General features: G+C 40.9%; 2 protein-coding genes across 2 annotated transcripts in view; both read left to right on the top strand.

Annotated features, from left to right (window-relative positions):
- The first annotated feature begins 208 nt into the window (after window positions 1-208).
- arhgap19 (Rho GTPase activating protein 19) lies at window positions 209-6,539 on the top strand. The gene is made up of 11 exons (XM_027022862.2): window positions 209-283; window positions 1,211-1,461; window positions 1,782-1,862; window positions 2,319-2,528; window positions 3,605-3,831; window positions 4,098-4,184; window positions 4,356-4,421; window positions 4,854-5,027; window positions 5,295-5,384; window positions 5,526-5,603; window positions 5,950-6,539. Exons 1-11 carry the CDS (start codon window positions 240-242, stop codon window positions 6,013-6,015), a joined length of 1,374 nt encoding a protein of 457 aa, XP_026878663.2. The 5' UTR covers window positions 209-239; the 3' UTR covers window positions 6,016-6,539.
- Window positions 6,540-12,035: 5,496 nt separating this feature from the next.
- Window positions 12,036-24,605, top strand: part of slit1a (slit homolog 1a (Drosophila)) — an 89,828-nt gene continuing 77,258 nt past the window's right edge. The window contains 2 exon segments of the mRNA XM_035529789.1: window positions 12,036-12,764; window positions 22,963-23,034. Coding sequence (XP_035385682.1) covers window positions 12,562-12,764; window positions 22,963-23,034 — 275 coding nt within the window. The 5' untranslated portion in view covers window positions 12,036-12,561.

Genomic DNA, 24,605 nt, shown 5'->3' with positions numbered 1-24,605 from the left:
CAGTATGTGGATGACTGATTGTAACGATAAAACAGCCCAGTAATTACATTTGGCTTGCTGAGATAAGAATTCTACTTATTCATATCCTTTAATTTAAAATTGCGGTCCATAGCAAAAGCGTTCGCCATTGCATCTAAAAAAGGAACAAAGAAAAGCGCCAAGCACCGCCCTCAGCGTCCAAACCAATTAGAAGCAGAGGGCGGTTCAAATGGCGTTTTAGTGGAAAATTCAAACTTAACATGGCGGCTGAGAAAGAACCTGACGAAAACAAACAGAGTAGAAGGTAACGTTTTCTTCCGTGGTGTGTTTATTAGTTACGTTATTTAAGAAAATGAATATGATGACGCGCAAAATAATAAAATAATTAAATTCCAGAGTTCTCCCCAAAATGTTTCTCGCTAATGTGCGGAAATTTAATGTTAAAGCTAGCTACACAAACAGGTTTCGTTCGAACGTGACAGTTTGCTTGTCAGTTTGCGTTGTTGTTCATATCTGCACTTCACTCGTTAACCATAAGTGTGTAGCAGTAATCAACTATACCGATAGCCGGCTAATCAATTAGACTTCTAGCTAGATATGTTTGATAAGTTAGCCTACTTATCGGTCTGTTTCTGGTGGGTCTTAGAACTTCCAGTTACTTCCAGGGTTACTCTGCGTTAGATAGCTAACTAACTGGCTATGTCGTGGTTAATCTTCAGTCTTAGCCAAATTTAATCTTTCTATAGTTCTCTAGCGTTAGCTAGCTACGTAGCTAGCTAGTAGCGATATAACTAGACATTTGAATTAGTTTGCCTCGTTCGTTATACTAAGTTAAGATATGGATGGATATGCTAGTTAAGATGGATATATTGGATATGTTAGTTAAGATATGTATCGTGATGTAAACCCTTTCGCTTAAAAAACATTTGGTAAAACTGCAATGACATGACTGCATTCACTAGCTCGTACCCACTATGCTAGCTAGGTTAGCTATCTAAGGTATGTTAAGCCTAAAGTGTGTCTAGCTAGCTAGGTTATGTTTGTTGCAAGTTGATAAGCGAGTTCAACTATTATGATTATTTAATTCGTCTCTAAATCTATTTATGGCGTAGTGGGCATACACGTGGTTGTGTCATGGCTTTGAAACTGGTAGTTAGCTAGCTACGATATTTAGCTGTAAAAATATTCCAGGTTTTTATAATCTGCTGTCATTGTCTTCGTTCTTTCAAAGGGGAACAGTATGTAATATAATCATAAGCCAGGAAATGCATCAAACCCAGCCAGTCATCTTCAACCCTGATTTTTTTGTGGAGAAACTGAGGCATGAGCGACCCCAAGTTTTTACAGAGCTGCTGTTAAGTAACATAACCAGGCTAATTGATCTACCTGGAGCGGAATTCTCCCAGCTCCAGGGGGAAGCTGACCTCAAGCTTCCTGTATCCACAGGTTTCCTCCGCCTACCAAGCTTCCTGAAGCGCAAAGGTAACTAAACACCCACCACACAAACCAAGGATGCTCAGTAATGGTACACACTACTTGGTGTTTACTTATTGGAGATGTTTGGATTTTTTATAGTGGTCCTGTGTAATGGCAATAGTATAAGCTAAGCCTAGCCTGAATTAATTAACGCACTAATCATTGTCTGTTTGACAATGTGTATACGTTGTCATGCATATATTATACTGTAATTTGCATTCTAAACTGTTTTTATCATTGGTTTAAAAATTGTAGCTGCCCTTCTAAGAAAATTGCAATAGAGAAACAGTCTTGACTCATTTTGCTTTGTGTTTTAATTATTACAGAAAAAGGAGTGATCTTTGGGGCACCCTTAACTGAGGAGGGCATAGCACAAATTTACCAGCTCATTGAATATCTTGGAAAAAGTAAGCAATCTCCCTCTTCTCTTTTAGCTTGTGCTAAAGCATCTGTCCTGTTTTGCTTGCATACATCCAAGCTTCAAAATGCAGCTGACTAGGGGATATTAAATTAGGTTAATTAACCACTTCAGAAAGGGCTTGCCTCTATACCAGGTGTTTCATGTGCTAAAATGCAAATGCCTGTAAGATTTACTTTTCTTCCAGGGATGGAGAGAGAGCTTTTCTATGGCTCTACATTTTCTTACCATTTGTTCACATTGAAAAAGGGATTCTCTGCAGGCCTATCTGTGTCCCACAGCTTTTGACCCAGAGTGATCAAGTTCTGAAGCGTGAGCTCAGTTCATTTTGGGGACCAAATGATGTCATCAGCATGAAAGTATACAGGGACTGAATGGTGCTGGGAATGTGGTGGAGGCTGAATTATTCATCTCAAAAGCACTTTGCTCTTCCACTGTCTGTCAGACCTGCATGTGGAGGGCCTGTTCCGTGTTCCTGGGAACAGCATCAGACAGCAGGCCCTGAGGGAGATGCTGAACGGTGGGGCAGACATAGACCTGGAGTCCGGGGACTACTACCCCCATGACGTGGCCACGCTGCTTAAGATCTTCTTGGGGGAGCTGCCAGAGCCGCTGCTGACTCACCGCCATTATCACGCGCATCTAAAAATAGCCGGTACGTCTTTGCTGAGCACAGTGCACCGCAGAGTTGGTGGAATCCAAAATTCGTTCCTTGTCAAAATTGTGGATCTTGTGAGTGAGCATAGAACAAGTTATTTGTTTAATATTTTAATTGTGCATATTTGAGAATATGTGGAAATTTAGTTGGTCTTGTCATTTAAAATCAAGAAAAAAATGCCTACATGGGCCACAGATTTTGCATTTTTCGTTGCCAAAATGAGAGATGACGTAGCCATGGGTACCGGGCAATATGGAATGTCGACCTGTGCATTTGCAGTTGTTTTAAATTTGCTTCAGTAATAATTGTGCTTATTTGACTAAAGCCCTGTTCCAATGGGATCAGTTTTAGTTGAAGAGCCTGGGTAATATAATTATTACCTGCAATCCTCAGTGATTTTAGTCATGTCCAAATACACCGTGTCCCTCCCAGATCTGTAAAGGTGCCTGTTGCCTACTATAAATGCTCTGTAGAGATAACCCCAGATAACTTTAATTTAGTCAATAAATATTCCACCATATTCTGTGCAGACGTTGTTTTTATACTCTCTCTTAAGTAAGGAAATGCTTGAGCAAGAATTTACTTGCGTTATGTACTTTGGCATTTACTCGCCCAAGGCCTTCTAGTAGGAGCAACACATCTGGCAACTTTAGGTGAATTGTACTACATATATGGAGCCTGCTAATCTTAAATTATTTTAATTAAAATTTTTTATAAATGATGTGTTGGATTTAAGACAGTTGTGTAAGGATTATAGCAACAGTATGCAGAGTAACAGTATTAATTCAGTAGCCGCTTTCATCTCTCTAATCTGTAATGTGATTTTTCTTTTTGCTATCTCTTGTTAATCGGTCATAAACTTTAAAAAGGTCTTATGGTAAAATTACTTTGCGGACATATGTTCAGAAAAGTAATTCTGTCCGATTAGTACTTGTTCCTCCATCTGGAAAAGGTTTACACATTTATTTCACTAAAGAATACTTCAGTTTTAAGTTAAATAAAATGTAAACAATGATGGTAAGATGCATTGCAGGTGAAAAGTATTCCTTCTCTGTGCTTCTTTCGTATCACAGAGATGACTCTGTTAGACGAGAAAGGCAATAAAACGTGTGTCCCTAACAAAGAGCGTCAGATTGAAGCACTGCAGCTGCTTTTCATGTTGCTCCCACCTGCCAACCGCGCTCTCCTCAAGCTGCTCCTGGATCTGCTCTACCAGACCGCCAAGCAGCAAGACAAAAACAAAATGTCCGCCTTCAACTTGGCCCTAATGTTTGCGCCGCACATCATTTGGCCAAAAAATGTAGGTATGATGTAGGGTTGCTCGATTATCTTTTGTTACCTGTTTGCAATACTGGCCTGGCTGCTGGCTGCAATATGCAAATGACACCATAACATATTGTCATTTTCTTTGTGGCTACTATGCCAGAGATCTGTCTTTTGGTCCGGTGGTCAGAGCTCAGGTTCGTCTCCTGTCACACCTGGGTTCGAGTCCCAGATAGGGTGGCAGCCTTCGTTATGTCCTTGTACTGCAAAGAAATTTGTCAAGAAACTTCTGTCTACATACAGGTGACTGCGAATGATCTGCAGGATAATTTGAATAAACTGAATAATGGCATCGCATTTCTGATTAAGCACTCACAGAAGTTGTTTCGGGTAAGAACTTTTTAAACTCCTGTTCAAAAGTCAATAAAAATGTGTCCTCAGAATAGATTATAAGGGATAGACAAATTACTTCCAAAGAATGTAGTAATTTAATGCAAAGGGATCTTTTACATAAAGATCTTTTGAGCATGTACGTTCAACCTTTGTTCTATGTTTTTCAAGGCACCACCATATATCAAAGATCATGCACGGATGCTCTTTGCAGGATCAAACACTCCTCAATCAAAGGTTATGATAGTATTATTATGCACTTTAATTTTACTGTGCCATTTGATTCAAAGGAATGCATTGTCTCTTAGAATTATGTTTTTGCTGTCACTTCAGCTCATATCAAATCCCCTTTACATCCCCAAGTTTGAGTTTTATGAATTTCAATTGGTCATGTCCAACCTCATACATAAACTTAATTAAAACCTTTGTTCCACAGCTGCTTTAATAAAAAAAAAAAGGATTAGTTATTTGAATACAGACTACCTAAGATCTGCATATAAATTAAGCTTGCCTTTCATTGTCATGCAGTAAATCCTTTGTCTTGTTTGAGCTTGGCTTTGATGAAACTTCAAAGGGCTGCTGTTGTCTTTTTCTTTTTTGACACTGTCACTGTGGAGAAACTGACCAGATTTTTAACACTGCGCCGTTGATTTTAATGTGCTGCTCTAGGACGACATGGCACTTTACACTGGGGCGGTCAGCCGAGGCCTGTTGTCCTCCAAGCGGAACAGTGATGAGCAATGCGGCGGCGAGCAACAACACACCCATGAGGCACTTCGCGACCTCTTCATTCATGTCAGCCACATGCCTGAGTCTGCCAAGAAGAAGAAACTCATTCGTCAGGTAGCTCTTCACTTTTTCTGCTTTAATCTGTTGCTGCAGGATAACTGACAAATATAACTAACAAACTGTTAGCATTGGTTTCGGCTGACGGGAGATCTTTGATCTTGCAGGCATAACAGCCAAGATGGAAAGTGACCTGAAGTTGTGCTTTAATGTGTTTACTGATTTTGTCCCTAATCACAAGAGTAGGCGATGTACTGTTGCCAAGACAGACAGTATTCTTTAGATTGTCTGTGAACTGTGCTGAATGGAGGTGTTCTTCTGTAGTTCAACAAGCAGGGAACTCCAGTACGGGAACTCTCCAAGCCTTCAAACCCGAAACATAGTCGTTCCCGGTCCTTTGGGGGCTTAATCAAGGTCTGTTTTTCTTTTAAATTTATGCAGTTGTATTGATTGTTAATTAAGTACTTGAATGTGTGAATGTCTGTCTATCTTTAATGTTCTTTAACAACTGGGTTTCACCATTACTTCTCCTTAAAGTATATTTTCTTTAAACAGAAAAAAGTTTTGGGGAACCAGCAAACAGGTGAGAGAGCTGGAACCAGGGCAAGCCAAACCAAGGAGATGACAAAAAATGTAAGTTCCAAATGAAATTCCTTTTGGACATATGCCATCTTGCACAGACCTCTGTTTTAAACTCAATTGGACTGAAGTGGGACAAATGGACCAAATCACATGTGTATTTACAAATTAACCTTTTATGTCTTGAAGGTGCAAAATCACAAAGAAAACCTTTTTAATTATGTAGTGAAATATCTCCCCATTCAAGCACATGGTAACTGAAAAGGGTCAAGATTTACCTCACTCCTTCATCCCAACTGTGTAGACTTGGGGATGGTGCATTAGGAAAATCAATTAATCTTAAGAACTATTTATTGTTTAAATTTGTCATTGAATCTTTGTTTGTCATTCCTTCTTTCAGAGCTCCTCATCTCTGAAAAGGACTCCTCTTTCACCAGCCCAGCAGTCCAGTTTAAGCTTACCCTAACGTTATTTTGGCAAGTAACCATTTTGGAAAAGCTTTAGATAATATAATTATTTGAACTTGGCCAACAAAGGTGATCTCTCAGATGCTGACTACGCAAATAAGAATTTCCAAAACAGTGTGATTTACTTCATTAGGTAATTTCCCCAACCTGAAAAATCTGGTTAATTCAGAACTGCTAATCTGTTTGTGAAAGAAATAAAAATAGAAAAAAAGGCAGTATATGCAAACCTATATACTCTCCTATAAGCCCTATATTCACATGTAGTAATAAAGGTCAAGGTGAATCCCTTTTCTGTGATTTTGGCTACTAAGTGTACTTCAGCTTCCATTAGTATTTGAACAGTTGGCCCTTAATGTAGGTCAAAAAGGTTTATGTGAATTTCATGAGCAGTCTAGTGACCAGACATGGCTTCATTTCCGACCTATCTGGAAGGTAATCTAGGTCTGCTACAGTGAACTGTTCTTCAGTCTCTAAGAGTGTGATATCTGCATTTTGGGGGGGGCTTTTTTTTTTTTTTTTTTGGCAGACAAATGATAATTGCATCTGTAAAGAAAGCCATGTTTAAGAATGTTTGCTTTTTGGTGCTTTCGAGAGATGTGTTGTGTGTCTCCCCCTTCCCCGCTTCCTTATGCAAGTTGTGCTGCATTTTAAAATGTTCTTAATCAGGAGGGAATAGGATCTTCTCCTACCTTTCCATCTCGTTTTAAAGGGTTATGTGAAATGAGGCAATAAAGGAAAGCTCCTCAAAGAGGGTTTTTTTTTTGTTGTTTCTTTTCCCAAAAATCCCTCTTGATTAATCACCAACATGTTGGCCTTGAATATAGTAAAATGTTGCTTAGTATGTATTTGAATAACATTTTGAAACAAATGTGACCTTCAGTTGGGATTATATCTTTCTTTGGGATTTCTACAATTTATAACAATTTTTATTTTGTACATTTTTTAATTAGGCCATTATTTACTAACACTGGTGCTTTTTTGTGAGAATTTTCTTTACAATTTTTCAGTTGAACGAATGTTTAAATTTTTTTTTTTTTGATAGTCTTAACTTGTTAACTGTGACTTTCTTTAAGTTAACCACTGTTACTTTCAGATTGCTTTAAGTTATTTCTTTTTAATACTTTTATGTGTTAAACAGTTTAATATTTCAACTCAGTATATATGCCTGCCATGGGTGTGAGGTTTTTTTGTTGGTATATTTGATTTTATGAACTCTTTTCCTCCAGGTTTTGCAGAACTTAAAGCTATCCAACTTTAGTTTTTAGACCTAAATTACAAGCAGATGATTGCTATTGCATATTTACATCTTGGTTTATGCAAAACAGTCATAGCTGTTTGATAGCGTTCAAATGGACCTGCAATGCAATGCTTTCATCTTGTGACATTAAATCAAGATGATTCAAAACTTTTGCAGTCATTTGTGTTTATAGAATTGCTTTTAATTATCCTGATTAATTATCCTGATTAATACAGGATAATATTGTCACTCATTTCACCTAAACATATGGGTGCTGCAGACCAGATCATAATTGTATGTATCCTTTAACCCTAGATAAAAATTGATCTTGTCAAGTAACCACAAAGCTGTCTTTCATTAAAGGTTTAAGGCAATGACATGATTGTTAGTCAGTAACAATTTTTGCAGTTAAGAATACAATATTGGGGTATTTCTGTGCTCTAGATGCCTCAAAAAGCAATGTTTTTTTTAATGAGTATGTAAAAATTGTGTCTATATTTTGATAGTTATTAATGCATTTAATAGCTGCTAATTCCATCCAATGTATTCAAAGAACTTGTAAAGTGGATGGGACAGTGATCCAAGAACATAACTGTCCTTTTAATGTAATCAATTTTGCTGGAGCTCAAATATCATTCGTCTCCCTCAGGTAGCAGATGTAGCAGTTTATTAAAGTATGTATGTGAAATGCATCCACTCCTACGATATACAAATGTACATATCTCTGTCTCGCCGTTCCGGTATGGGTCACGTAATCTCCCCCCCAAGTGTAGGCCTACTATCAGGTGCCTGGAGGTTTGAAGGTCCAGTGCACTTACATTCTGTGTTTTCTGTGTGTCTTTTGTACACCCACAAGTTTTATTAGGCTGCAAGAGTTCAGCTCCCTCCAGATACAAGTTCAGATATAAGAAATTGATTGCTATGGATAATAAATGTGATTTATTAAAACCTTAGTTCTAAAAATTTAAGGTCTGGATTATTGTAGAGTTAAAATATGATTAGGCTATGTTTAGAATCAGTAGGTCAAATTGCCTTTAATAGTGTGTATCATTTTGAATAATATATTTAGTATTCCTTATGTCTGTGACATTTACAATTGTATTATCTTAGCTTTTCCTGTTATTCATTTCTTTTGTCAACTACGATTTTCTCAAACATTTTTTGAGGCTTAAGACTGCATCACCACCGATTCTCACCAAGTCATTTCAGGCATCATTCGATTGCTTCTAAAGAATGACACAGTTCCACCCTCTGACCCTTCAGGAAAATCTGAGCCTTTTTTTCCATAAATGGCTGAGTGACTCCAGGAGTTCTGAAGATGCTTGCAGTCATGAACTGCAGCCAAAAGCAAATTGTAGCCATAATTCTAGCTCAGCAAGCAGTTTCTATAACTTGTGTACACAAACACACTTCTGTGAGGTTTTGGACACTAGTTTTAGCCATCATAGGTTTTGCAATGACTTACGGTGGGAACAGCGACTGGCTAGAGTAGAACCTAATGGGTTGCAGGGACTTCTCACAGCAGAGTAATGTTTGAGAAATGGTACTAAACTCTTAATATCTGTCTATCATTGATAAGTCCTGTGTGCACTTATTTACTGGAATGAACTGACAGTTTGGAGAGGGCAAATGTCAAGAATTTAATCCCAGCCTTTAGGTTTTGCTCAATGGGCAAATTGTCAGCTATTTAGTGTTCTGTTTGTATCTAGCAGAAATGCAAATAAAATGTTTATCACCTTCACTGCTAAAACATCCCCAAGTTATCTTTATTTAATTCTTCATTCAAATGATCTAATTACCTATTAAATTCTAGTGATGTTCTTTAAAACTTCATTTGTTAAATTTTAATAACCTTACATTAAAATGACTTTCTCTAAACAAGGGAAAACAAAGGTGGAAATAAAATTAAATGAAAATTTAGAGAGAGTAGGTTTTTTCTCACCAATGTTAATTTGTCAAAGTGTGGTGCTTAGAAACACTTTGGGAAGGAAAAGCTTCCTGATTCTTATTTTCCATAAGTTATTTTCCTTAAGCTATTTTCCTTTTTTATGTGTTAGGACACACATTGCTAGTGCTTGGTGCTATTTTAATATTCACCACAAGGGGGAGGAGAAGAAAATGCAGTCTTCTGTCATGAGCACAGGATCCTCCTCTCACTTGCTGTAAGATTGTCCACGCAACAAGTCTATAAAGGTCCACACACCTACACACCACTTATTAGTGACAATGAATTAATTATAAATGTTATCTTTTTTTGGTGCTTTATTGATAAATACCCTGTTTCTGGCTGCTGGTAGGGATTACCCAGCTCATGTTATTACAAAGGATCTCTAGTCTTCAGGATAGAGCAGAGTTGCAGCAATGTAGAAACATTTTGAAAACTTCACAACTGCAAGGAATGCACTGGTGTATTATTATGGACTTTTTTGCTATTTCATTCCTGGCAATGTAACTACATGTTGTACATGTCTATCTCACAGACACCCCAAAAAAGAACTGTTTTCTGTCAACATGACTGAATGCGGAATTTGGAGAATCTATGTTTAGAGTTTCAAAATCGAGAGTGGTGTGGCTGGTTTTCTTTGGCATTTGCCCTCCATCTGCATAGACTCATCACCAGCACTTTGTTCTCTGGCTGGCAGCTTTTTACCAATTTTTATTTTACTCAGTATGTTAATGCTGGGTTGATCTGATTAACTGCAGCATGTTTAGCTAATACATAGCTGGGAGATGCATTGATTTAGCCACAAGTATATTACTTGGTATACACCAAGTAAATCAAAACATGTAAGGTTTCTCTGTATTTTAAGATGTGTACCCCAAAAGATACTGTGAACAGGACTTGGCTAATGGATTGTAAGGCTTTGGATAAGGTCATATGTCTCATTAATAGCTCACTTATAATAAATGCAAAGTGGTTTTCCCTGTGTTTAGAATAAGTCTAATTTAGATTAATTTCTTTTTTTTCTTTTTTTAAATTATTTTGTTTAATACCCATATTGTAATTATCTTAAAAAGACAACAGTAACATGACTTAGGTTAATAAAGCTTATTGATGAGTATTCATATTGCATTGCTACAATTTTTTAAAATAAGAAATATCAGTCGTCACAGACACTGAAGGAATGACGCACCCATTTCCATTAAATGTTTACTCCTTAATTAGATATGGTGATAAATGATCTGTATGATTGTATCAGTTTTACTAGGCTAGATGTAGTCAGGTCCAAGGAGTGGACATGTCTGAAGAAGGAAAAGTCCTGATTTTTTGGACCCTGTTTTGCTCGACATCTTCATGCCAGTGTTTGCTTTCCAATGTCTCTTTTTTCAGTCAGGATATTAATATTGTGGCTTCTAATCTCACATGAGGAATCCAAAAATCAGTTAGAAATGTTGACGCGTGCAATTGCTGAGATTGTGGTAAAACCAGGGTAAGATATAAAAGACAGGTGCAACAGGCAAAGTCCATAAAAGCATTATTCCTTTGTTAAACCTTCTGAACCTCGCTGTTTCCCCTGTAGTCAAAGCTAATGTAGAGGTGGTAGAAGCAAGCAGAGCACTACTTCTACCACTGCTTCTTCGGAGACTATTTGACACCTCGGTACAAGCAAAATGGTGTGTGTGTGTTTGCAAGTTTGTGATTTAGTGACAGCAATGTATTCTCTCAAACAAGGGCTGAAAAGGAACAAGGTCCTTTGATTAATGTGTAGTTTCCAAAATATTTGTTCAGTCTTGTCTTTTTGATTCCATGCAGTCACAATGAACAGCCTCTCTCCATTTGCATGGGTTAGGTCATTTTAGACTATCCAGATCACTTTTTCTTCCCATAAATGGGATGTTCTTTCATTTCTGTTTATTTGAAAAATGATTATTCTAGCTGGATTTTTTTTCCTCTTAAAATAAATCAACAGCTGTTGCTCACATATTAAGGGATTATTACATTTTTAAACACAAATTGAACAAACTGTTCTATTAAGGCTATAAAACCTTTTTTCTTGACTGATTGGATTAACATGTCTCAGATCAACAGATTATGCACTGTCAAATAACTTATAGGATACTGTATTTCAACATTTTTTACTCTCTGAGACAGTCTCTGTTTCTTTCTCTCCCATTTACCTTTCTTTGCTTCATTTGGTGTTCCACTTGGCAGCGACAGACACCACTGTCTGACCACACACATAAACACACATACCTGCCCTATGGGCAGGAGTCTGCACAGCACAGTCATGCCCCCCACCCCCTTTTCTCCTTGCCCTGCTTCTACAAAAGCTCTGTGTCTTGCTCTATATAACCAGCCAGACGCCCCCCCCCCCCCCCCCCAACCCCCACTTCCAGCACACGCTGCCGTTGCTGGATGCTATGGTCCCCGGGGGAAGGGGATATGGACATCATGCCTCATCCCTATCGACCCTTCTCCCTTGGGCTGACCTTATTCCACATGGGGTTTTTTGTGGGGGTGTCTCGGGACAAGGGCTGAGCTGTGGGCCACTGCATTGTAGTCTCTTGGTGTGGGGGGTGTAGCTTCTATGAGCCGGGCTGGGACGCCCAAGGGATCGTGGGTGGGTGGAGGGGTGGACTCAGGCACGGTGGGTGTGAGGGGGGTGTGAGGAGAGTGTGGGGAGGTGCATTTGGGCAGGGGGAGGGAGAAGTAGGTGGGGGGGGAGGGGAGGTGGGAGGAGCCGGGAGCTGCTATTTGTAGATCCTTGTGATGGATGACTGCTGTGTGTGTGTGTATGAGCGCGTGTGTGTAAGAGAGAGAGAGAGATTGAGAGAGAGAGAGACAGAGATCCTTTTCCCTCTTTGCTGTTCCCCTCTCTGTAGGCAGCCAGTGGAGGACTAGAGAGGGAGGGAACCAGACGTAGACACCGAGCTCCGCGTGAGAGAAGCAACTCCACAAAGAGAGAGGAGACAGAGGCAGGGTGAGAGAGTTTTCTTTAGGAAGTCAAGCACGGCAGAAGAGGACAAGCTTTATCCCCCCCCCCCTCCCCAAGAACCTCCAAACAGTAGAAGACTAGTGTGACTTAAAGTATCCATTCGCCCTTCCTCTTGAGGACAAAAACACACTTATTTCTCTTTTTTTTTTTTTTTCTTTTTCCTGCCCCCCCACCCCAACACACTTAGTTAGATCTCCCATACGCTGCGGTGTGTTTGCTCAGCCTGCAGTGCCAGGACTTCTGCTGGTAAAGGCAGCAGCAAAAGTAGGCTCTCAGTGAGGGGGGGCTCCGGAGCTCCGGAGCACAGGAGGCAACAGCAGCAACAGCAAGGCGGCGTGGGAGGTGAGGAGGAGCAGCAGGAGGAGCGGATCATGCCCGGGAGAGGCTACTCAGGAAGCTGCGGGCCCCCATTGCCAGGGCCGTGGGGCTTGGCTCTGCTCCTGTGCGGCGTGCTGCTGGCAGCCGGCACCGGCGCCTGCCCCGCACTCTGCACCTGCAGCGGCACCACCGTGGACTGCCACGGTCTGGGGCTGAAGAGCGTGCCCCGGAACATACCTCGCAACGTGGAGAGACTGTGAGTAACCGTCCACTCCGCCGCCACCGTCTGTTCTAGACTTGAGCCAGTGGAGGGGATTAGAATGAGGGATGAGTGAGAACAATGACTGGTTTGAGAGAGGAAAGATTGCTCTCCTGGGCAGGTATAAAGAGGTATAAGGTACAGAGGGAAAGAGCAGATGTGTGCAATGGACATGTCTGTAATTTACATACCTACTTGTGTGTGTGTGTGTGTGTGTGCGTGTGTGTGTGCATGCTGCTGGCATTAGTGGGTGAGCTCTGTCATTACCACGTGTTGTAAAGTCTTAATTGTTTAAATTTAACTCTAGCTGGAAATTTTATGACAAATTTATTTTTTGCTATATGAAAAATGTTGAAGATGAAATTTAGAAGATGCTATCTTATCAGAATAAATATTCATACTACATCATTAACCACTTAATGATTTGGGGATATTCTTACCCTACATGGGCACTAGAGCTTAGTGAAGAGATCTCTTCTTTGGACAGAATGCCTTTAAATCTGTCTCTGAGTACACCCCCCACCCCACCCCTCTTCAGTACACATAATTGTTAAATCATCTAGAAAATTAATAAGCAAATCTGGTGCTTAAGTGTGTGGCTACTGAGTCTCTCATCAAGAAGGGTACTTTCAGGAAAAGTGAAAGTAATCACCAACCCACTCTGGGCTTCTCTCTCTCACTCTTCACTCTTTTTTCCTCTTACTGGATTTTTCTTTCCCTTTTTTTGTAATTCTTTGAAATATACAACTTGCAATCAATTTTGTGGGCTGGAAATAGATTGTTCTATTTCAGGTTTAGAATAACTCAGAATTGTACATGGTGGGTAGGCCATCCTGTGTCCTTTGGAGAGGCAAGGGAAAGAGTAGTGTTTCAGGTGATTCAAAGTTGATTTCTAAGAACACCTTCACGCAGAGAATGCCCGTGCAGAGCTCCTCCACTTGGGTTGCTGCGGTGCATGTTACAAAGCTCTTTGCTTTCCAGATCAGTCAGATTTGGGCTGTTTTAAGTCTTTCATAAGTAGTTTGTGTAAAAGTGATCTGGTCTCTGTGGATAGATTTCTTAACGTGAGAACTATTCCCGTCCTACCGGCCCATTATGTGGGGTCATTTTTCAAGGTGAATGCTCAAGTCAAATTCACCACATGCAAGTCCCCTGTGATTTCCCCTATGTTGTATGACAAATGGACGAAGCCCCCAGGGTTGCATTAATTGCATTTGGTCTTTCTGCAGGACCTTTCTGTTTATTTCCTTCTGTTTATTGTCTTTATAGTGTGCTTACTGAGAGAAACTCAGAGTTTAACTGAATGGCGGCGATTGTGCAGCTTAGTGTTATTGCCTTTGGCACTTTCATGTGGAAACTCACTGAATGTTTAACCCTGCTTACATTTGCATTAGAAGTAATTATTAACATTGGTGGCTAAATAAAATTTGATTTGGTAAGTCTGTAGCAAAAATCATTACTTTGAGAGGAAAAAAAGTTTCTACTTGCAGTTTGCTGGAGCTAGGGTCATTTTCACATAAAAACAATAATTTATTATTGTTACCAATATTATTGGTATGTTATTACCAATACAATGCAGAACAGCATTTTTCTTCCATATAAAACCTTTTTCTGATTTTTAAGTATCTCTAAGCACCTGTTTAGACAATAATTGTAATATTCAGAAGAGTGTGTAAGGTAGGGAGATGCTCTGTATAGCAGGGACTCCCAGACTGGCCGGGACAGTGTGGCTCTGCTGGGGTCGATTGTTCACCACAGCACGTCTCAAGCAGCTAGGTGGGGGGATGCCGGCCCTCTGCACTGAGCCCTGTACAAGCGTTATCCACCCTGAAAAGGTCCTGCTAACATGCATGTGTGGGGGGTTGTGACATGGTGGCGCATTAGTCATGGGGGTGGGGGGGGAGAAGACCAAGGAATCCCATTTACAGTTGTCAGAAGGCATTTGTAATCAGGCCTGACCTTTGAGCCCGCACACCATGACCTGCGCATCATTGGATGTCAAAATCACAATCTTCTCTCTCTCTCTTTCTTTCTTTCTTTGTTTCTCTCTCTGTCCATCTTTCTCACATTCTCTTTCTCTCTTTTTTCCTTTTTTTTAACCCATAAGGTTTCCCCATTAACCTGCTGTCAATCCAAGGCCTGTTAAAATATGCTTCTTGTACACAATGAGCATCACCCCCCACCCAACGCCTACCAGTTACCTACAATGCACGCCACTTAACAAAGCGCTTTCGATGGGCCCGAATGGAAGGTGCGCTGTAATAGCATGAGATGCATGGCAGTTGAGGAGTAGCACATGGCTACTCAATTCCTCAGCCATGTTTTTATTTTGGATTTTTTGCTCTACCACATTTCTGTGCGCCAGTAAATCTGATGTTCTGTAAATCTGTACATGCCTCTCTGGCTTTTCTGTGGCCTGGCTGAGACCCACCCTCACCCCCTTCTCTTACTCCACTAACCATGTTCTATAGCAGATGTCCAGAGAACTCCTCTCTCCTACTTTATCTGCACTAATCTATTTATATATGCTGTGAACGCTGCAGTGCCAAGATCAAACATGGGCGGACGTGTCGGGGGCGAGCCGCCTGATTGGGGATTCTCTTTGTAGCGGGACGGCTGAACTTGGGGCAAGGGATCACCCCCGCTGCTTTGTCTTCCACAGGCGCCCTCAAGTATTCCACATGATGGCCAAATGTCCTTGCTTGCTTGGCACTGATTGTTTATTGATTCGTTTGGTGGTGGTGGGGGGGGTGGGGGGGGGGTGGAGGGGTGATGTTGAAAGACTGGTGCAACTGTAGAAGGGAGAAGAACAGCGCAACAGAGAAGCAGCTGTCTTTGAAAGCCAAGTAGTGAAATATAGCTTTACGTGTAGGGTCAATTGAGCAGGTTTGTAGATTTAATTGTCATGGACATCACCACCTTATTCATTGAGACTCTTCTTTGGAATTGGTTTAATAGTTCAGGACTAGGCCTAATTTAATACTGCGTGTGATTTTTGACTACAGAGGCATGAGAGGTGTGTGTCAGCGTGAGCACATGCTTATGTTCTTACGTATGCTTTTTATCATTATCCTGCTACATTCCTTTGGCTAATAAAGCCTGTATTTGAAGAGGGTGGGGGGGGTGGGGGTTCCCTGGATCTTCGGGAGGGTTGAATGGCGGCTTGCTGCCAGACGGAGATGGCCTTCAGACAGATGTGGGAAGAAATACATACATGAGTGAGGATTTCGGATTTTGGGAACAGGCGCCGCCTTTGTGCTTTCAGTGCTACGGTGGTGCCAGGCAAGGCCTCAGGCACTTTTGGCACCGTGGATCTGTGCTGGAATAACTGACAGCACTCCACTTACTAGATCCATAATTTAACTTCAACAGGACAGAGCAAATCCGGAAAGAAAGCAAGAGGGAGAGTTCCCTTACAAGGATCTTGGCATGGGCGCTAGGTGCTAATAAGCTATGAAGGGATTAGCGTGCTTTTGGATGAGAGACAAAAACGTGTGTGTGTGCCAGAAGCAAATGAATGAGTAAACCTAATTTAAAGGATCAAACTGCCCCTGGTGACTGGATGACTTCCTCCCTGCAACAAAATATGACTTTGTGCTCCTCACAGATGTTCCAGCGCAAGGAAGGAGGATCATTCATAGGAAGCAGGTACTGATGATGAAGATGGTGAAGAATTGTACAGTGTGTGTGGAGTGGCCAGTTCTCTCTTACCACCTCTCCTCCATGCCTGTGTGCTGGTCCTTTTTCTCAGTGAATGAGGGGAGCAAGGCGCAGGGACCATGTCAGTCTCTTCTTACTTTGTGTGCTTTTTCTGGGACACATGTGGTACATGAAGGGTCGAATGCAGCCTACCGCATTTAAAAACACCCCCCACCCCCCTGCAACAGACTGAATCTCACTGACAAGATGAAAGACTTACATTTGGGTTAGGAAGGATTGCCTTCGGGCTTAAGGGCTGGGTGGCCATGCCTAAAAATGCATGCTTGAGTGATTAAACCAGTTTTCATGAGGGCATCTCTTCAATGAAGTAATAACTTGGCATCCAGCGAATCAGAGAGATTCCTTAGCAGCTCTGTCACCTGATACAGCTGAAAGATCAGGTGCTTTGAGCTGACACAGTGTGTCAAAGGCTTTTGCATTGCTGCTGCTCACATAGGCAGAAATCCCAGTAACAAGACTCTTTTATGAGCAGATTTGAACCTTTGCTGTCCTGACTTGAGCAGCAAGCAGGACTGGTGTCATTTCAGTCTCCATCAAGCTATTTTTGTGCTCCTTCTTTTGCCTTACTTTCCTTATATTTCATTGTGGGGGTTTAACTCATGAGCTGTGCTGAGGCCTTGTGACACATGTCAGAAAATTGTACACAAAGAGCCTTTAGCGTGGAGATCATAGTAATGGTATAGAGTGACAATTGCGGTATTGGGGCATAGTGATTATATGAAATGAGTGTCAGGATGCCATATGGAAATGACTGTGCCCAGCGGGACTCAGAAACAGGCCCTTTCGCATTTAGTGCAGCAACAGCACCCATCAAAGCACTGAGGCACCTCACATCTGGGCTCTCCATGTTTGTGAAGGCCACAGTTCCCCAGAACCCATCACCGTACACATCACATGTCTAATGATGAAAGAGTACATTTACACAAATAAACAAACACACACGCATGCTGTACGCAGGAATGTAGCAGCATGATCTCCAAAGCATAGGTATAAACCCTGTGTTAGCTCCAGGAGAATGTGTTCAAGGGTGTCTGCTCTGTCTCCATGTGCTGAAATACACCACATCCTTGAAGCATGGCATTTTCTAACATTCTGACAGAATGGGTAACAGGCATAGATGTTCAATTGATTAAAGATAAAACAGGCCGCTCTTTGCCACCTTTCACATTGTTGCAACTCTGAGCTCTTAGGAGCACCTTGTGATATAGGTTCCCTTTCTGACTCCTGTATATGGTTAAATATCATTAACCAGTCACTAGTGTTTAGAGACTAATGGTTTTTGCAGTACCTGTGGCACATGCCTGTTTATACAGCATCACAATATACTTCTTCTAAATTAACTTAATTAGATTAAGTGAATCCACACTGCAGTCATTTGTAATCATATGAATGAAGTAATTGCTTAATTTTGTTAAAGGGATTGAGCATGGGGTGTAGTGGGGGTGGGGGCTTGCAGCCTTCACACTGGCATGCCCCAGTCCCCTCCTCTTCACTACTGCTCCTTCTATATGGTACGCCTTTCACTGTGAATCTGCAACTCATAGAATATGGGGTTCATTTCACACATGGCTGAGTGCTGTTTCGATGACCTTGTTGTGGGGTAGTGGGGGGTCAGACTATGGGTTTGCAATGCTGGATCCAAGCATGGTTCAAGTCTGCCTGACATCTAGACCGATCACAGAACAGTGTCAACTACAGCCCCTCCCCCTCCATTCTGTTTAAATCCAGATTGAGTTTGTACTCCATTCTGCCTCTGGGTGATTTGAACAATCCATTTACAAGTCTATATTCACACAATTGGTTACCTCACATCTTTTACCAGGTACTCCTCAGGGATTGCAGCAGATGCTGTTGGTGTAATGCTTATTGAGCATCCTTCTATGTAACTGGTTTTGTATTGTTTTGTTTTTTTACACAATATACTGGCATGTGACAGTGTCTAGCAATAGCAAATGGTGAATGCAGCTCCAATATCAAACAAGGATGGCTTTGTTGGTCTTAGAATTGGATAGAACTACATGGCTTTGTCCTGTTTTTGGTCCTTCTGTATCTCAAGTGTTTTGATCTTTTATGTTTTCTTTTTTCCCTCTAAATGTTCCGCTGCTCTGGAAAGCAAATGAAGATATGAATAGCTACAAATGTTTAGACTAACTTATTTTTGAATGTACTCCATAGAGGAACAGATAGAGTGCCTGATAGTGCAAAGTGTGGTTCTGTTTAGTCAGCGCTCTGTTTGCAAGAGTGGTGTTGTTTTAGCTGATGTGGCAAAAAAGTTAATTTCCAATCTTCTATTTCTAAATCTAATAGTGCAAGGAATGAAACTGAATTTACTATTCTCATTAGGCTCATAAACGCAAAACAGGGGTATGAAATACAAATGGCAACTTAAAAGAGACACAGTTCAGAGAATCATCACAGAAATTATCCAAATAGGTTTCTTGGCAGTTATTTTTGTCTTTCTGGTCTGGTTTGACTTTCTGTAGGTAGATGCATAGCTGTATGTGCATGCAAGCACTTATTGGTCTGCTATATAGGTCAATGTTTCTCTCTCATTGAGCTTTGGGTCTCTGGAGTCTGTTCTGTTACACTGGGCCTTCTCTTCCTTACAGTGTCAGGATCAGAAGATGTTATAGGAGAAAAAAATTATAGCCAAAGATTTGGAGAGGTGTGCAACTAGGCACAATGTTTGGTCCACTTAAGTTTACGATTTGAAAAAACAACAACAAAGTATTTTGCATTACAAGAAAGTATTTTAAATTGGTTTAGTGTATCTTTCATCTGTAAGTCCTTTGCTCACCTCTTATCTATACAGAGCTCAGATACTCCCTGGTTGGACTTCATGACTGGCATATCCACCTGTCATGGGAACTGGGCAAGTGAGAAAAACAAGCACACTGTTTCATAAATTTATCAGCACTAGCAAATAAATTTTAAGTTTTATTTTTGTGGTCACAGCATGTGTTGACACTTGATACATTTGAGAATAAGGATATAGTTATTTTTGGTCATGCCTTTCCTTTTGGATAACCAAATTGGATCCACTGTACATTCTTATAATGATAATAAATCAACATGCCTAGTCAGCTTATCATATAGTGAAGCTCTTAGCATATGGCTGTAGGAAACACTGAAGCAGAACTGAATATTCAAATTCTCCATGCCAGGATTCTGTGTGACTCTTGGGTACACATGCCAGACCGTAACATCTTCTTTCGGAAATTGGCATCCTTCCACTCTAGCACAGTCCGCTAGAGTGTGATGTAATGCACAGCATGTGTGCTCCTGTGGCCAGTGGTCAGCAGCTTGTAGGCCCAGCAAGGTGCACCGTCCATGGAGTCACGCTGACCCGAGATCGTCCTTCGTTTCCTCTTCTCCTGCCAGCCCAAAGCTGTTCCCAACAAATGGCTCTGGAATCAGGCGCTCATTTTCTTTGGAGGCTTCCAAAACAAAACGCGCTGTGCTGCAGTCCCCCTTTGTCACGCGTATGTATGTTTTTGAGTGGGTTGTATGTGTGGCTGGCAGGGGGTGGTGTGTGTATGTGTGTATGAACATGTGTGAGAGAGAGGGAGTAATAGAGTTTGCATGTGCATTTCCCTTCTGTCTGCCTTGGATTTCATTTCATGTTATATCGCTCAATTCGAAACAGGCCTCCCTGTCGCAGCAGGATTTTTAGCAGATGGCAGAAATAAACATAATGAGTTTTTTACCGGACTCCTCCATAGCTCTTGAAATTATTGAGAAATCAGGACTCTTGGGGGAACATGAAGCATGTAGGTCCCCAGCTCTCTGTCACGCTGTGATGGGATGACAGGAAATGAACAATGGCACTTTTTTGGCTCCCGGGCTATGTATGATAGGACTTCTCCCCATTTATGGAGAGAAACGGCAGAAGGGTGATGTAAATGTCTAATGGACCTCCCAAAAAGATCCTACTCTGCTTCATTTTCATAGCCCAACAGTTGAAATGAACCTGTTTAGCAATGGAAATCCCTCAGCCATGTTTGCAGCTTTTAAACTTTTCCTTTAGATGCCTGGTGGGAGGGGCTTAAAAATATTGAATGAAGACAAATAAGGGCCATTACCTGGTAAAGCAAGTACAACACGGTGCTAGTAACATTAAGGTCATGAGTTCAATTCCTAAGCAATACATGCATTGTCACCCTGATAAATAAGTCACTCCGGATAAGTGTGTGTACTAAGTGTCATAAATGTAAATGAATGAAATGGGCCATTTAATGTTTTTATGAAGCATTAGCTTGTGACAGCTGTTAATAGCTGTACTCTATTTTTTTTAAAGAAAACATTCACATTTAATGGGAAAAACAGATGTGTACTCTGAACCAGAATGCTTTAAGTGACTTCAAATTTGCTGATAAACACAGGTATTAAAGATTTTTATGCCTATGGGAAATAGATCTGCTGGAGGATTGAGCCAGGAGGATTGTGAAGGACCCCACCCATCCCAACAATAGGCTCTTCTCTCTGTTGAGGTCAGGGAAGCGCTTTTGCTCCCTGAAGACCAATACAGAGAGAATGAAGAGGAGCTTCTTCCCACAGGCCATTCGGGCCCTGAATCAGGGCAACTGATAAACTGTGCGGACCACCACCACCATGTGACTGTAAATCTGTAAATTTGTAAACTGGAATTGTACATTGTGTACATACACATATATCCATATATACATTGTACATTGTGTATATATACATATTATACATATACTGTACATACATTGTTATATATTTTTGTATATATATATTTCCTTATGCACCCCTGTTTCTTTCCTCAGTTTGGACAGAGCACTCACAAAACCATTTCACTGCGAGTTATACCGTGTATGACTGTGTACGTGACAAATAAACCAAACTTGAAACTTGGAACTTGATTCCCATCTAATTGGATCTATTCTATTCTACTCTATTCTATTCTAATGAATAGATCTAACCTCTACTGTAATAGCATGAAAACAAACATTTTATCTATAGGTTTGTTTTGCTACTTCCCTAGTCAGTGAGTTACTTGCTGTTTTTATTGTCTTTTGCAGGCCCCTCATTCCCATGGGCTCCAGTAGAGGGGGCCACCCAGTAGATGTGTTCTTGAGAAACCATGAGAAAGGCTGGATTAAGTGCCCAGCAATAAACAGCACATGTGTATATCAGGCCACAGCTAATGAACCCCACTCCATTATTTATTTCTCTCTGTCCATGCACCTGTGTACACAGACCATCTGTCGGCAATGACCTCTCTCCTTCTTTCTCTCTCTCTCTCTCTCTCTCTCTCTCTCTCTCTCTCGCTCTCTTGCTCGCAAAGTCCCAAGAGTGATCATTAGAACTGCACCATAAGAAGTCAAGTTTGGGCTCTCAATCCAATTTTTGTCCATTTAGGCCTGTGTGTGTGGTTATATGTGAGTATGCTTTGCCAGTTCATAGGGGGAGGAAATTTTGCTATAGGACTTGTCCAGAAATCCTCATTCTGGCATGACACATGGTGTTTTTTTATTAGCTAAACCACAGTAGCTAGAAGTGGGAGCTCCTCATCCTACATCTTGGCTTGTGTGATAGATGTAGGCTAGAATGAATCTTTTCTGCTCCATGGTTACATCATATAACTATGTGTCCACTACACTCTGGTGCTCTTGCCAGTCCCTGTTCTTATGTCCTCAAAGAGCTCCCACTGCTACCTGCACTGCATGGTAATCCCACTATCTTAATTGAACGGCTTTCATTTGATTCAGTCAGGAGAGATGTTGGCCCAAAAGACAAGTGTAAACATAGCCTGACAACCACCCCCACCCTTTCCTGGATGTCACTGCTGATGACACCCACAGCAGGGGGGATGTAGACAAATTATTAGCTCTCTATATCTGTGCCATCTCCTCTCCTAATCTCTGCACTGCACTAATCACACTACATATTTGACTTTCACGGAGGTGCAGTCAATTGTGTGGGAGCTCAAGAGGGTTGCTTGCATTCCTTGTTTAAAATGCAAGCTGTTCACAGGTTCTAAGAGCAGATACTCTAAAATGGGTTCTTAAAATCTCTGCAAAATCAAGTAAGTGAGACTGCATAATTGAACAATGATGTCAAAGACAAGGTTTTCTTTTTTCCTTCTGTCTCATTCTTCCACTTTCTTTTGCTCTGTCTCTTTTTTAAAACAAATACTCGCTTGGTATAATTAAATAAATCTGACTCAGGGGAGTCTGGGGATACAGACGGATGTGCAGATAACTACTTGATTATTTACTGTAAGTCACCTTATTACTGATGTAGGCTAAACGTTACAATGTGGGCCAAACTGTCTTAAGTGCATACAGATTGGTGTCACATCAGAAACATTTAATATGCTTTAAGAGTGTTTGATTGTTATGTAACAGAATCCTTGATTCAAGAAATACCACTTGTGACCATCATACACTGCATCTTTCATGTAAATCCCAGTAGAGACAATCTTCATTAATATTTGATGTTTCTCTTGCAGGGAACTGAATGGAAATAACTTCACCCGCATCAACAAGAATGACCTTTCTGGACTCAAATACCTTCGTGTTCTGTAAGTGTTTCTCTAATGTTCTGCAATAATATACTGTGATGACTAGTATATTAGTTGGTACTTTCTTGAGGTGAAAGGTGCAATAATATGCATATATGGATTTCATCTCTCTGATAATACTTTAGTGAAAGTTGGATTTATTTATATTATTTATTATAAGAGGTTTTGGAGAATATCATGTAGGTCCTCATGGCTTTGGAAAAATTTATAAGGTTAATCCTGAAAATTGCTTAATTATTGAAATTATGTGGTATTTCTAAATGGTTTCAATTTATTAAAACACCATTCAAGCTGATTTATTTCTATTTGATCCCTCCATACATTCACTCACTTACATGCACAGACGTGCACAGAAAGCACACATGTGCATACACACACACACACACACACACACACACACAGAGTCATCTTGATTGTGGCAAGAACTTTCTTCATGAGGCCCAAAAGCGAGAGCACAAGGTTCACCCACTCCCATCCCCACCCCCATGTTGGTTTTCCTAAGGGGCTCCAAGGTCTCCCTCTGGCTCTTACATTTTGTGGTGGGTTGTTAACATGATTAAGATGGGGGCAAAACTGTGGGTAGGGTGGGGTGGGGTGAGGAGGCTCTCACATTTCTGACCCCTGAGAGTTGGCTGCCTCACTGCAAAAATTGGGCGTGAACCTTTGCCCTCGGTGGAGAAGGCACTGACAGGAAAAGCGGTTTATGCTTACAATCACAAGGCCTTGCACAGACACTGAGAAAACAAAGAGTGGTCATTTAGTTTGTCTACATCCTAAAATCTTGTTTGGCATGATTTTCAGTTCTGAGGAGACTCACACTCTTCTTGTGGTCGAGTCAGCCAGTGAACATTTCTGCATTTGTTTAAATTCGTTCAAAAAATTTCTTTAGGCTGAAGTTCATCTATAAATAATCATAACACAAATTTGTATTATTAATTAACAAGAAGAAGAAGAAGAAAAATTCTCGGTAATATGTCCGTCAAAATTTACCATCAGTTTTGGAGAAAATCAATGCCCATTTTTAAATTTGTTCCTTTTGAAAATGTATTTATGGTCTCTGATCTGTGATTTGCATTTGCATTTCATCCCAGGAAAATAAAAATCAAATTGTTGGACCTCATTCAGAGTCCTCAGAGCTGTTTCATGAAAGCTCATTTTAATGAACAACTCTTTTGTTGCCTTGAAGCCAAAGATGCACATCTCCCAAGGTGCTAGATCATGTTGCTTCCAAACGCATCGGTGGCCTTTCAAGTGCCTTTTTTTCTCATTTGTTTTGGCAGTCCCAATGGTGAAACCATTTGCACTCTGTACAGAAGGTCCATGTGAAATCTGTGGTTGTGACTGGTTGCCTGAACTGCCTTGAATGAGTTGCTTCAGTTTAGCGCCCGCAGGCACAGAGGTGCCCCACTTTCCCCACTGTGTCTGTCAGCCAGTGGCCTTAATGTCCCAGAGCTGCTAGCCTCCATAGTTCATACCCCAGACCAGTGTTCAGTGAACCTGCCAGCATCCCAGACCACAGCAGGCCTCTGCACTGGGCACACACTACCACCACAGTCTCCCAGCCCTCCCTA

The sequence above is a fragment of the Electrophorus electricus genome, chromosome 9, assembly GCF_013358815.1.
Source record: "Electrophorus electricus isolate fEleEle1 chromosome 9, fEleEle1.pri, whole genome shotgun sequence".
Classification (NCBI taxonomy): domain Eukaryota; kingdom Metazoa; phylum Chordata; class Actinopteri; order Gymnotiformes; family Gymnotidae; genus Electrophorus; species Electrophorus electricus.
The sequence above is the reverse complement of the archived record's forward strand: the minus strand, read 5'-3'. Positions and strand labels throughout refer to the sequence as shown.